The sequence below is a fragment of the Notolepis coatsorum genome, assembly GCF_963971535.1.
Source record: "Notolepis coatsorum genome assembly, chromosome: 16".
NCBI classification, from domain to species: Eukaryota; Metazoa; Chordata; class Actinopteri; order Aulopiformes; family Paralepididae; genus Notolepis; species Notolepis coatsorum.
Genome location: NC_140180.1, coordinates 17,208,790 through 17,223,414, shown reverse-complemented (window position 1 = coordinate 17,223,414; position 14,625 = coordinate 17,208,790). Strand labels below are relative to the sequence as shown.

The 14,625-nt window shown below is 45.0% G+C and overlaps 1 protein-coding gene across 1 annotated transcript in view; it reads left to right on the top strand.

Moving 5' to 3' along the window:
• Positions 1-14,625, top strand: part of atp7a (ATPase copper transporting alpha) — a 67,614-nt gene that overhangs the window by 13,494 nt on the left and 39,495 nt on the right. The window contains exons 3-8 of the mRNA XM_084332272.1: positions 7,318-7,828; positions 10,628-11,437; positions 12,214-12,414; positions 13,076-13,239; positions 13,861-14,022; positions 14,154-14,230. Coding sequence (XP_084188398.1) covers positions 7,318-7,828; positions 10,628-11,437; positions 12,214-12,414; positions 13,076-13,239; positions 13,861-14,022; positions 14,154-14,230 — 1,925 coding nt within the window. The remainder of the gene's footprint in view (positions 1-7,317; positions 7,829-10,627; positions 11,438-12,213; positions 12,415-13,075; positions 13,240-13,860; positions 14,023-14,153; positions 14,231-14,625) is intronic.

Genomic DNA, 14,625 nt, shown 5'->3' with positions numbered 1-14,625 from the left:
GGCTGCGGCGGTGCCGCAGGTGCGTTTCGGGGTTTTTTCCTGAGGGGTTATGGGACCAACCATTACATGGGGTAATGCCTGGGTGGTTGGTTCTCTGGTGTGTTGCTGCAGTGTCAACTCCCGGTTCTCCGGTTGAGGGTGCCCCTGCACGTTCATGACGTCTGCCGATCGTATGGGCTTTTCTGTGGGCAGCTGTCAGGGGCCGTGTGGTCTACGGATCCCGCTTCTGACGTGCTGTTGAAAGCTTGGTTATGCGACAACGCCAGCATACGCCCCTTCCGCCGGGGCGGCTGTTTCGGCTGTCCTTTCTGGCGCCTGCCTCGTCCGCAGTTTTTTCCAGGCTTGGGTTGACGACCTGTTGCCTGGTCTTCCCCGGTGCACTGCCTGTTTCCGTTGGTTAACTCTTGTGTGTTATGACCATGCTGTCTGCCTGTTGCAGGGCTTGTGTTCCAGGCGGTGTGCTGTTGAGGGGGACAGGGCCCGCTCGGCTGAGGGGCCTTTGTCCGAATACGCTGGCGATGTGAGGGGCGGGGTCACTAGGTGCCCCCCTGGTGGGGTCTTGATGCTGGCATCATGGACTTCTCCGGGCCCCCATTCCAGGGAGTCCAGTCCTTTTGGTGGGTCTGGGTCTTCCTTCGCGCTCCGCTGCTACGGCCTTGCCACGGGGTTGGGTTTGCCCTTGACCCCGTGATTCTGGGGGCAGTAACGAGGTTGTTCCTCCGTTCGTTCCCGGGTGGCATGCGGGTTGTGCGTGTGTGTAGTCGTGGGGTCAAGCCACGGTCTGCTCACCCTGTGCGTTAAGTTGCTTGAGTGCCTCTTCGCACGGTCGGGTCCGTCGCCTTCCCGTGAAGCCTCTAATAGGGGGGATACCCTCCATTAGGGGGGGTCGGGGGGGCTCGGCCCTCCCTGTTCTGATGGTTTTGGGGGGGTGTATTCGTCAGCCAAGTGGCTCCGCTTGGCCTCCCTTGTGCAGTAGGTGATGCCAAGCTAGGCCACTAACGATACAGAACGTTAGGTTATGACTATAACCAAGTTCTGTTAGTTAGGGGCGATGCTTGGCATCAGACGGCCGCTGCAGCCCTTGACCTCACCTTGTGGTGAAAGCTTGGGAAGGAGGAGAGCAGGTGACCACACACCTGCTTATGAAGGTAAGCTGATGAGGGGTGTGGTCAGACTAATACTGGTATTAGAGGTACATTTGTGGTTTATTCAGTACGCGTGCACGTACGCGAGATAGTGCAGTAGGTGATGCCAAGCATCGCCCCTAACTAACAGAACTTGGTTATAGTCATAACCTAACGTTAACCTTCTATAGTATGCTAGTGAAAGGGTTAACCGTCTGTAGTGTGGTAGTGAAAGGGTTAACAGTCTATAGTGTGGTAGTGAAAGGGTTAACTGTCTGGTGTGGTGGTGAAAGTGTTAACTTTCTCTAGTGTGGTAGTGAAAGGGTTAACCATCTGTAGTGTGTTAGTGAAAGGGTTAACCGTATGTAGTGTGGTAGTGAAAGGGTTAAGTCTAGTGTGATAGTGAAAGGGTTAACCGTCTGTAGTGTGGTAGTGAAAGGATTAATCGTCTAGTGTGGTAGTGAAAGGGTTAACTGTATGTAGTGTGGTAGTGAAGGGGTTAACCATCTGTAGTGTGTTAGTGAAAGGGTTAACCATATGTAGTGTGGTAGTGAAAGGGTTAACCGTCTAGTGTGATAGTGAAAGGGTTAACCATCTAACCAACAGACAAACGTTAGGGTTTGAAAGCTTGGCGTTGCTAATACACATTTTAAATAATTTGTATAAACTGGTCAAAACAGCTCAAAACAGCTTTAGCTGCCTGATGCGCCTGCACTGTGATCACAGCGCATGCGCATCAGGCACCCAATGCCGGATATAAAGCTGTGTTGACAGTTTATAAAAATTATTTAAAATGTGTATTAGCAACGCCAAGCTTTCAAACCCTAACGTTTGTCTGTTCGAAACCCTCATGCAACTGTGAGTACCTTTGAAATGTCTCTGTGATACTTGTATAACGAACGGTTTGGGTAGGACCAGTTCTTCAGAGTAAATCTAGGTTGGTTTCCCATTGAGGAGCAAGGGACTGTGGATTCACTCGGCCAAACCTTGTTGGGGTGCATCACAGTCACGAAAGGGGCTAATATTCAGTAACAGCATGATCTCGAGTGTGATTGCTTTTATACAACAGTTCTACAATAGGCATTTATTAGTTAACACTAACAGTAATAAGCAACAACAGATTATGATTTGTTTGTTTATTTAATAATTTATTAGTTAACACTTTGACTGCCATGAAATGTCTTTTCACGTCATTGCTGGCCATGCTCAAGTTGCCGGGGGACGCTGTACAGCGTCCTTATATCAATATTTCAAAAATCTGCGATCGGATTCATATGTCCCCTCCGCTGGCCTGAGATCCACCAGCAGGACCCACTGAGCTCTCTGGCGGTTCAGGAGCGCCATCTGGTGGCTGATCGGCGCAATCGCCAAACAGGATGTTGAATAGAGGTTGTCATGACGACCGTAGTACTTCCGGGCGCTCGCTATAGTTCATGGGACTCTGGCTCGTCACGCTACACGGTGATCGATTGGCAATAACTCGATAAACAACATGATTTGGACGTATATACCATTATACAAGCTGGAGATGGACCGGGTAAAAATATATCCCATAATGATAAGATTTCTACTCGACGATGATCGCCCAACGGCGCGCGGAGACTGGGGTGAGTTTCAGCGTGTAACGTTACCGTCTTCGATACTAACTGCTATTATCAACATTTGACCCACATTAGATGATTGGTATAACGCTGCCCACGGAATTATAAACGCCCCCTCGCCCATCCGGTCAACATCAGATGACGTGTAGTAACTTCTAGAAGTACGTCTAGTTGGAATTTTTTATATCGCGCTGATTGCCATCAAACTGTATTTCATCATCAATATAATGCATTTGGGGCTATATATCACGTTCTGGAGAAAGCTGCAGAAAGAGATGAAAACATACTTATACATTAGACCATACTTTACTATGAATATGTGAATGAAAAAGTTTAACGTTGCTACACAATGAACAATACATATAGGACTTTGAATGGGCCCTAATAATGGCAATGTAGCAATAGAATTTAAAAAGTTATAGCCCTGCAAAGAAGGGGACTTTCTCCATAGACAAATAGCGCTGGCAATCTATGGTATATCATGAATTTAACCTTAGGCAACCAAAGTGTTAACAGTAATAAGCAACAACAGATTATGATGTTTGTTTATTTAGTAATTTATTTAGCTCCGCCAACAATTAATTCCACATCTGGGCTCTTGAACTTGGACCGTTGCCAGGCAACCTGAACACAAACATTTTCCTGCACAGCTTGCTACTTTGTATAAGGCTACGTTTAGACGAGCGTTTTGTGAACAGAAACCGCAAAAGTCGTCTTGCGGTTTCACTTTTAATTTTGCATTTAGACGAGCGTTTTGGGGTGGAATTCTCTGTGCAGACGAGGCTGTAACGACGGAGCACCACTGTCACACGATTGGCGCATATGTCACATGACGTGCTGTGAAGACCCGCCCTACTCTGCCTCTGATTCGCAGACTGTGGATGGGGAATGTGATTGGACCAAAGCAGAGTCACTCACAGACAGTGGGTCCACTCACGCCGCGGGACAGATTCTTGTGTATTTAACCCTTTCACTGCCACACGACAGCCGGTTGTGTGATAGTAAAGGGTTAACCTTCTGTCGTGTGGTAGTGAAAGGGTTAAAAGCAGTGGTGCGTTATTGAAATCAACTGGGATTGCACGCACCTAATGGCGCCACGTGCATGCGCGCTCCAGGCGCGTGCCCGCGCTCCCGCGAATGCGCATTTAATGTCCCCTTGCTTGAGCACAAACTACAGACAGTGCCTAATTGCCTCTACGAATGGAATGTAACACATGTCATTCACAACAAGTTAGGTGTGAATGTATCTGAGAACGTATTTAACACACCTGACGACCGGCGCTATTGATATGCAAATAGCGAGTACTTATCTGGGGTTACACGTAGTGCACCCCCGTCCCATGAAGAACGCATGCCTGGTTAAAAGTACTGCTATAACGCTACGTTCAGAACACAGAACGGCGCGGGCCAGTCGAGGCACCTGCTGGCCCTGTAATTGGAATGAGTACACTTTAAATCCTTTAACGAGGATCCATTGGAGGGCAAGTCTGGTGCCAGCAGCCGCGGTAATTCCAGCTCCAATAGCGTATCTTAAAACTGGACTGATTCTTGTGTCTTTAAAAGTACTGCCAATGTAGCCTTCAAGTGATCTCCGTTGATATAGTCAGACATACTTGCTTTGTTTACGTCTCGGCTACTGGCGCTTACCTGCTACCTGTGACGTAAGCAGTACGCGCGACCAGAGCCGTGACAACCCTTTCGTCATCGTTTTAACAGATTTATACGGTTTGATAGTTTAGACGAGAGCGCAAAGGTTTTGCGTTTCTAGGAATTCCACCCTGGAAGGTAGTCTCACTTTTTTGCGGTTTCACCCCGTAAAAACGCTGTTTCCGTATAAACGAAAGGCACATCCGTAAAAATATTTTTGCGGATTCACCTGCTAGCGTTTCCGTCTAAACGGGGCCTAAGTCTACTACCCACATTACCACTGGCTAGCTAGCTACTTTGTATAGGTCTACACATGTTACCACTGGCTAGCTACTTTGTATGTCTACTAGGGCTTACCTTCGAATATTTTTTTGGAATTTGAAGCTTCGGGGCCGAGATTCGATTTTAATTCGAAGCTTCGAGATAAAAAAAAATTATTAAAAAAGAAAAATTAGAAAAAATAAATATCTATGTTGTGGGACTTGTACAGCACTTTGTTCAACTTTGTCAGTGCTGTAAAGTTTAAACCTTTTTAAATCTTAGACAAACAAAACACTTTGCTTTCATGAAATATTGTAAGCCGTCATTTGACTGAGGCTTTATAAAAGCAGCACAATGAACACATCTGTCAGTGCAGAGTCCGACCTCATCTTAAATAACAAACAGCATTGCTTGTTGTAGTTAACAAAGAGAGGCAGAGTTGATTTTCCACAAAATAAAAAAAAAACATAATTTTTTTTAAATGTTGAATTTTTTATAATCGAATTTTATTTTCATATTCGAATCCCATGCCCATCGAACGAAGCTTCGAAGTATTTAAGACAGCCCTAATGTCTAAACATGTTACCCCTGGTTAGCTACTTTGTATAGGTCTACACATGTTACCCGCTAGCTACTTTGTATAGGTCTACACATGTTACCACTGGTTAGCTACTTTGTATAACTCTACCCACGTTACCGCTGGCTAGCTACTTTGTATAGGTCTTCCCACATTACCGCCGGTTAGCTACTTTGTATAAGTCTACCCACGTTACCGCTGGCTACAGTAGCTACTTTGTATCATGTACATAAATCTGGACATTTCCATTTATTGTGCAACCAGTGAAATAAGAGTCTGTTGACTTGACACTGACAATCGCTTGGGAGGCATGTGAGCAACCATGTAGCCTAATTAAAGGTTATTAATAGAACACCTGTGCGGCGGAGTGATGCATAGATATAGTTAAAAGTCCCAGTGCTGTTACACTGAATATCAGCACCAATGGAATGCCTCTTGTCCAATCAAATGACTCGGTTGTAACTAACTGTTGTATAAAGGTCTTTCACATGTACATTGTTCCTTCACCAAATAAAATGTTTGTAACTATTTACAGTTACAACGTCATTCAAACATGAATATGAATACCACCCTGTTTATTGTGCCTTGTTATGTTCCAACTAGTGCACTGTGTCAAACCCATGCAAGTGTGGCCTCAACACAGGTTGATCATAAACCCTTTTACACAAAGCCGACCCAGGTAGGACCCGTATCATCGCTCACTGCGCTCTACCTCAGTCCCATTTTTATACTACTATTCGCTTATTTCCACATAACTGCATTGTAAAAGGGGGTATGTGAAGCCTCTCTGGCGGGGGAGGAAAACTGTTGTTAAGGTCAATATAAGTCTATATGAATGACTGTACTCAGATCAGCTGATCCCCCTCAACACAAAGTACTAGGTGCTCATAATCATGCACATGATGCACAACTAGCTCACATGAGTATTTCCTGGGAATCAGCTGACTTTGCACTCCGGATGTCTCAGGGAGGTACAATCATAGAAAATGTCCTTTTTTATGGTAAAAACGGGATGTGAGATTATAAAAAGGGATTTAGTATCTGCTGCTGCTGCTGCTGTTTTTTTTTTTTTTTTTTTTTTTTTTTTTTTTTTTATACTACTTAGAATTTCTTGGTTAAAGTTGATTCTACTGAGTTGAGTCTACTGTATCTTTTTTAATATTTTTTTTCACCAAAGGTCCATCCATATCTTATAGCACTATAGCCATAGATTTGTGCCAGACTCCCTGCCTGAGGGCTGTCTAGTCTAATTGAAGATAAACAGTCGTCCATGAGAGACTGCAATTGCGCGCTGCCCTTTCCTGTCGCTGTGTGTTTACCCCCCAGGCCGAGGTCAAATGAAGATAATGTAATAGTGTGTTCCTGACTGAGCTCTGCCCTTTACACAACTCTGTCACCACAGGTCGATAAAAGCGGCCTGCGTGCACAGGAAATGGTATTAGTGTCTTCAGACAATTTATCGCCTGCACCATATGTAGGCTATGTTATTCAAAATGTCGTCTATAGGGGTGGGGGAGGTTGGGGGGTTAATTGATTTTTTTTTCTCACAACAACTTTATTCTCCTCATAACAAGATAATCCCTCCAAACTCTCCTGACGACACATACTAAGTGCTAACGACGCCCACTTTCACTCTCCACTTCCCTGTTGCGCTTCACCAGCTGTGGCGGGCGGGGGGGGGGGGGGGGGGGAACGGATAGTGGTCAGGTGACCCCTGTCTGTGAGTCACAAGTTTTCTCTGCGGGGAATAAGGAGAAGCGCTGGGGTCATCGTGGTGCTCTGTGCACACAGACTACAAGCTTCTCTTCTGCTCCTGTATGTCACAAAGGCCTAATTGATGAGTTAAGGGCAGCTCTTGCGCACGAGGACAGGGATTATATGTTGCTCAGTCCTCCGTCTACAGGGCCGTTTACAGGAACAAGGCGCAGCTGAATGAAGCGATGCCAAATTTAACCTGCTGTTTATTTTAGCCTGTTCTATTTTAACGTTTTGTGGTTCTCTGGGTGTGGCAAAATTGGCAGGCCAGCTTTTTTTGTATGAATGCTGCAAAACGTTTCGTCAGCTCTGTAAAAGTCATTACTGTAAAACCATAACTCTTGTGTTGCAGGTGTCTTTAGAGCTGAAGAATGCCACAGTCATGTTTGACCTCAGCCTACAGAGTCCAGAGTCCCTGGCAGAGGCCATCGACGACATGGGCTTCGAATGCAGCCTCTCGGAGTCCAGCGCGGCCACGCCGGTCTCCACGGACACCCAGCTGGTCCCCACCTCGGGCCTGACGACCCCTGAGGGCCAACAGGACGCCCTGGCCAGACTGTCCCAGGTCCAAGGAGTCCTGGACGTCCGGGAGAACCGGGACCAGGGGGGGGTCTCTGTCACTTTCGTGCCCTCCCTGACCACCGCCCTGCAGCTGGGGGAAGTGGTGGCCAGCGTGGCCTCTCTGGAAGCCCCCGCCGCGCCCAGCAGCCCCCCGTCGAGGGGCCCTCCCCCGAGCCCGTCTCGTGACGCAGGGGTCGGGGTGGCGCTGTTGAAGTTGCGCGTGGACGGGATGACCTGCCACTCGTGCGTCACCACCATCGAGGGGAAGATCGGGAAACTCAAAGGCGTGGAAAAGATCAAAGGTAGCCTGCTTTACCTTCTCCGTTTATTGACCATATTCACATGGCGGCCATTTTGCTCTTATGTCAAGCTCAGGTTGGGCTCTCTATCACTACGTAGGGGTGGGACGATACATCGATCCAGATCGATACATCGATGTAATTATCAACAATCGAATCGGATCGATGCGATGTAATAAGATCGATTCATATCGATACTCTTATTTTGAAAATCCTGTGGCGAGTCTCATATCCGCCCAAGAACAACAGCAGTAGCTCCGTGTGTGTAGATGTTACAGCATAGCATTCTCCCTTTCTGTGTGTGTGTGTGTGCGCGCGTCTTTGGAAAGACCAGATGAGGTCAGAGGAGTTTGATGTTTAAATGTTATTTAAACATAAACAATATAATACATAATAAATGTAGGCCTATACATGATCATGCAACATCAACAAATTGTTGTAGGAACGGTTTGAGAGAGGGAGGTTTTGAGTTCCAAAAAATGTAGCTTAAAGTTTAAAGCTCAATATATAAAAATTTGGCACTTTACAGTGAACAGGAGGTCTATTTGTATTAAAAACAATAGATTGATTTTCCTTTAAATGTCTGGAAGAGCTCAAAAATACAAATGTCAAATGATATTTTCATTACCTTTTTTTTGTTGATCTAAATGTTACTGATTGTGTTAAATGGGCATATGATATCATCTCATATCGATCGCAGGCACCTGAATCTAATCGTATCGTATTGTATCGTGAGAGACTTTGTGATATCGGCAAATATCGTATCGTTGTCCAAAGAATCGATATCGTATCGTATCATGATGAAACTGGTGATTCCCACCCCTATCACTACGCTCGGTAGTGATAGACTTCCCAGAACCGGGAAGTTAAATAGTGTTGTAAACATAGTTATTGAACTACCTTGTCTGTGTGTCCTCTTCTGGCTATCCTGCACCTAAAGCACACAGGTTTATCATGGGGAGGTTGTTAGCCACTGGATTTGTCTATGACTCACTATGAAATCCTTTGACTGATGCTATTATGTAGGCCTGGCATGTAGCAGATAAGAGATGAGATTTTTGAGTACTGTCATTCCACAAAGGGATGTGCGCGTAGCGGTTATTTTGAGAGCCGGCTGTCCACTATTCACTAACCGGAGGAAAACCGGTTAGCCATGTTTTTATTTATTCAATTATTTAATGTGTTTTTCAAGTGATCTGTTGTGCTCACAATCTGCCCATTTCACATTCTAATTCTCTCTCTCTCTCTCTCTCTCTCTCTCTCTCTCTCTCTCTCTCTCTCTCTCTCTCTCTCTCTCTCTCTCTCTCTCTCTCTCTCTCTCTCGCTTTCTTTCTCACTCTCTCTCTCTCTCTCTCTCTCTCTCTCTTTCTCTTCTCTCTCTCTCTCTCTCTCTCTCTCTCTCTCTCTCTCTCTCTCTCTCTCTCTCTCTCTCTCTCTCTCTCTCTCTCTCTCTCTCTCTCTTTCTCTTTCTCTTTCTCTTTCTCTCTCTGTCCTGTATTCTGATAATGTATCATTCTTAACACTTTGAGTGCCACGGGTCCGGTGCCCCGGAACCCTGTTGCCTGCCAACACCCACTTCAATGATAGAGCTAGGGCTGTCTTAAATACTTCGAAGCTTCGTTCGATGGGCATGGGCCATGGGATTCGAATATGAAATTAAAATTCGATTCTTAAAAAAAAAAAAAAAAAAAAAATAAACTGCCTCTCTTTGTTAACTACAACACGCCATGCTGTTTGTTATTTAAGATGAGGTCGGACTCGGCACTGACAGGTTTGTGTTCATTGTGCTGCTTTTATAAAGCCTCAAATGGCTTACAATATTTCATGAAAGCAAAGTGTTTCTTTTGTCTAAGATTTAAAAAGGTTTAAACTTTACACCACTGACAAAGTTAAACAAAGTGCTGTACAAGTCCCACAACATAAAAAAAATTTAAAATATTTTTTTTATTATTATTATTTTTTTTCTCGAAGCTTCGAATTAAAATCGAATCTCGGCCCCGAAGCTTCGAATTCCAAAAAAATCAATGACTTGTTTGCAGTCAACATTGTCGAAACGGATTGTTTTTTAATCGGTTCATTTCCGTTTTATACCATTTTGAAAAACGCTTGTTTCTTGAAAGTTTCAAGAAATAGTATATGTGTACTTATGCACGCTATAGAAGCGGGCTGAAAAATCGATTATCCATTTCCTGATCAGCACACACACGCACACACACATAGGGCCCACGTTGATATATCTGTGAAAAAAGCTCTGATTATCCCAAGACTGATAAAATAGATTCCTTACCTCAGATCAGATGTTCTCCAAAAAGATTATTCCAATTCCTGATCGCCATTCCAAATATCGATCGCGTTTATTGATCCAACGCTGGGTACTGGAAACACACATTCTCCGCTGTTCTGCGGCTCGGCAATGACTTCGATCGTCTCGGGTTACTTGTCTGACAAGTAAAATGTGGAAGCAGGACTTTTTTTCTCCATGCGTTTCATTCAATCCAATCCAAAGGGGTGCAGTACCATCCGGAGAGACGATAGGGGGCGGTATTTTCCCAATGGAGCTCAGAGAGAGTTCCAGTGGTAACGTGAGGCTAGATTGATGAAATATGAATGGAAATCGCTAATAAATAATTTAAAAAAAACGATCAAAAACGAGATCTCTCGTCTCTCTGGCACTGAACGGTTGGCATGAACTAAAGAGAAATCTCGTCGTTGGCACTCAAAGTGTTAAGGAAGGCTCTCTTTATATGCATGTCAGTCCTGTACTCTTATATATGTGTGTTTGTCTGTCTCTACTGTGGCCAGTTGTTTTAGACTCTCAGGAAGCTACAATAGTTTACCTGCCTTACCTCATCGTCATCCAAACCATCATCGACCAGATCGCCGTGGCCGGCTTCAAGGCCTCCGTCAAGTCCAAGCCCCGCCCCTTGCAGCTGTCCCCCAGTGAGCTGGAGCGGTACATAGGCTCTCATCATAAGTCGGCGGTCTCCTCGCCGACGGAGACATCGGAAGAGACGGAGGAGATCTTCATAGACACGGCTCCGGTCAAGCTCAGGGTGACTGGTATGCACTGCCGCTCCTGTGTGGTCAACATCCAGGACAACATCTCCATGCTGCCCGGGGTGTCCTCGGTGGAGGTCTCCCTGGAGGAGGAGTCTGCGTCCATCTGCTACGATCCTCGGAAGGTCACGGTGCCTCAGCTCCAGCAGGCCATCGAGGCTTTGCCGCCGGGCATCTTCAAGACCCAACTCTGGGGCTCGCCTGGAGCTCTCAGCCCTACGTCCACTTCACCCACTCGTACTCTCTCACCATCACCACCAACAACAACAACAACAACAACGACAACAGCAGCAGCACCCCAGGCCCAGCTCACAGCCCCCCAGCCTTGCTTTAACCAGCCCCTGGCGGTCACGGTCGACATCCACATCGAGGGCATGACGTGCGGCTCCTGCGTGCAGTCCATCGAGGGCATGATCTCGCAGAGGAAGGGGGTGAGGTCGGCCCGGGTTTCTCTGGCGAACCACAGAGGGACGTTCGAGTACGACCCCCTCCAGACCACGTCAGAGGAGCTGAGGGAGGCCATAGAGGACATGGGCTTTGACGCCTTCCTGCCGGGTGAGAATATTATCCGTCATCAGTCTGACGCCAGCGAATTAATGAATTACTAGAAACTATAGATGCACTATTTAGCACACATTTCTGTAGGTGAAGATTGCCTACTTTACTCTGGCCAAGGAGGGCTGGGCAATTAATCGAAGAAAAAAATCGCGATCTCGATTCATAGACCTATGCAATCTCATTTCTAAGTTATGATGATTTCTTTTTTAATAAAAAAAAGGTTATTAAATTTGTATTTTCTTTTTTTACTTTTTACTTTTTTAATGATTTTATTGAAGAATCGTGATCTCAATTCTTAGAGAGAAAAATCGTGATTCACATTTTAGCAAGAATCGCCCAGCCCTACCAAGGACACATTTCCATCCCCTGTGGATAATAAAGTTGTATTGTATTTTATTGTATTGTAGGTGGCTGACTGACTGTGTTTACATGCAATGCAGTGACCATTAACCCTTTCACTACCACACTACCAAATGGTTAACCCTTTCACTGTGACAATACAGAAGGTTAACTAACCCTTTCCCTGCCACACGACAAAGGGTTAACCCTTTCACAATCACACTACAGAAGGTTAACCTTTCACTACCACACTACAGACGTTCTGTAGTGAAAGGTTAACCTTCTGTAGTGTGGTAGTGAAAGGGTTAAGAGTCAGATCAAGCCGAGTCCACCTGCAGCCTGCATGCAATAAACACTGTCCCAGATCAGATGGCATATTGAGCTTTCCATGAATAACTCCATATTGTAATAATAATATTATCGGTTGTTCTCAGAGAGCAACTCTCTGGTGCCTGTGACGAGCCACAGTCCCCCGCTGTCCTCGAGCCCAGCGAAGGAGCTGGACAGTGACCCGGAGGAGGCCACCCAGCAGGGGGGGAAGGGCAGCACCCACGCCAAGTGCTTCATCCAGATAGGCGGGATGACCTGTGCCTCCTGCGTGGCGAACATCGAGAGGAACCTCAAGAACGAACACGGTGAGTCACACTTGTAGAATTGTACAACGCTCTATTCTCTTAATAGAGCCCTGGCACTGACGGTTTGTGTAGCGGTCTTCCAACATGGCTGCCATTGGTAACCACTTTAGAAAATGTCACATTTTCTGATAAAATACAGAAAAAACTGGATATTACAGCTCCACTGTGACTTATTTCTCATATATCAACACACAGTTAGGACAGCCGAAACCCGTCCAATCTTTCGCCGTCGACTAAAGACGCACTTCTTCAACCATTATCTGAAAGAAAAAAGAAAAAAAAGAAAAAGAAAATTCTAACCCTAACTAATGCACTTGTCCTAATAAACTAACCTACACTAGCACTCAACACTTTGATGAACATTGTTACTCAGCTGATAGAGTTGTGCCCTTCCTGATGACTTGTCGTACAGAACTTGTAAGTCGCTTTGGATAAAAGCGTCAGCTAAATGACTAAATGTACAAATGTAAACATAGCAACCGTTGTTTTGCACATAGCAACCGTTGTTTCTTCCAACATGGAGGACAAATTCTCCAAAGAATTCGAAACATGCTTCTATTGCAGCGCTCCTGCTGTACCTCGTCATCACTTTGACTCGTGACGGTACGTCCCTCACGTTTTGCTTTGGTCGATCTAACGGTGGAGCCTTTGTGTCACGCAGGTATCTACTCTGTACTAGTGGCGCTGATGGCCAGCAAAGCAGAGGTTCGCTACAACCCAGATGTCATCGACCCCCTGAAGATCACAGAGTGTGTGAGAGAGCTCGGCTTCACAGCCTCCGTCATGGAGAACTACGAAGGCTCAGACGGAACCCTAGAGCTAGTGGTGAGAAAGGGTTGAATGAATGAATGAATTAATGGTTTATTTCGAACAACAATAACATTTATCAAGAAATAATGTAAAAGTAAGATCAAATGATAAACAAAACGTTCTCTTGTCCGAAAAGTTAATAAAATACCCAGATTTGTTCAACTCTGAACCTACCAAATGTTGCTCTCAACCCCTATTAACTAAAACTTCTCTCAAAATTGATATTTTATGTTTGAGGGGATGTGAAAATATTATCAATCTGATGACATTATCATGCCATATTCTGATGAACAGCAATTGGATTATTTTTCTTGTGATTTGTCATACATGAACAGATATTGCTATATATATTGCTATATATATATATATATATATATATATATATATATATATATATATATATATATATATATAGATAAGAATTCCAGATAAAGATTCCAGATGATTATCGTGATAAGAATGACTTTCATTTGGCCCCAATCAGAGCCCTCCATGAGCAGTCCTCCCAGGGGCCTTTTCTTCCTCTCCAGCAGCCCTAGTAGTAAATGAAGTGGGATGCTTCATCCAATCTCTTCAGGTTTATTTTTGGCTGTGACCCTCGACGTGATTGCCTCTTTCTCTCCACTTACCTTCCAGGTCAGAGGAATGACATGTGCCTCTTGTGTCCACAAAATTGAATCCAGCCTCATGAAGGAGAAAGGGATCCTCTATGCCTCTGTTGCCCTGGCAACCAACAAAGCCCACGTCAAGTATGACCCAGAGGTCACGGGACCGCGGGACGTCATCAAGCTGATCGAGGTGTCCCTTCATCCCTCTTCTCCTTTATTCATTAATTTTTATTCATTTATTCAGTATTCTCCAGATAAATCATTTGTTTCTGCACCTCTACATTGAAGGAATAACTATGTGGTTGCCTTTTGGTTTGTCAGAACATGGGGTTTGAGGCGTCGCTGGTAAAGAGGGACCGGACCGGCAGCCACCTGGACCACAGTAAAGAGATCAGACAGTAGGTGCCGGGTGTAAAGACAATGATCAATACTGCGTGATGCATCATCGGTAGAAATGGTCAAATCCAACGCTGCCGATCTATGAAAAGAATCAATTGAAATTAATCTTGACTGATTCTTAAGTAATGCTGTGTTTTTTTATTCCGTTAATTGTTGCTTTTTATTCCTTTATGCTGTGGAGCAAACGGAGAGTAAGAATCCCATTGTACTTGTTGCATTATATGGCAAATAAAACTGAAATCTGAATCTGCTTCGATTGGTATGATAAACCTCTGAACTTGCTCAAACCATGGTCAGAATGTAAGATGTTATGATGCATCAAATCCTAAAGAATCAGAATTGAATTGGTTGATTCAATTGTCAACACCCCCTGGTTTGTGTGTGTTTGTTGCGG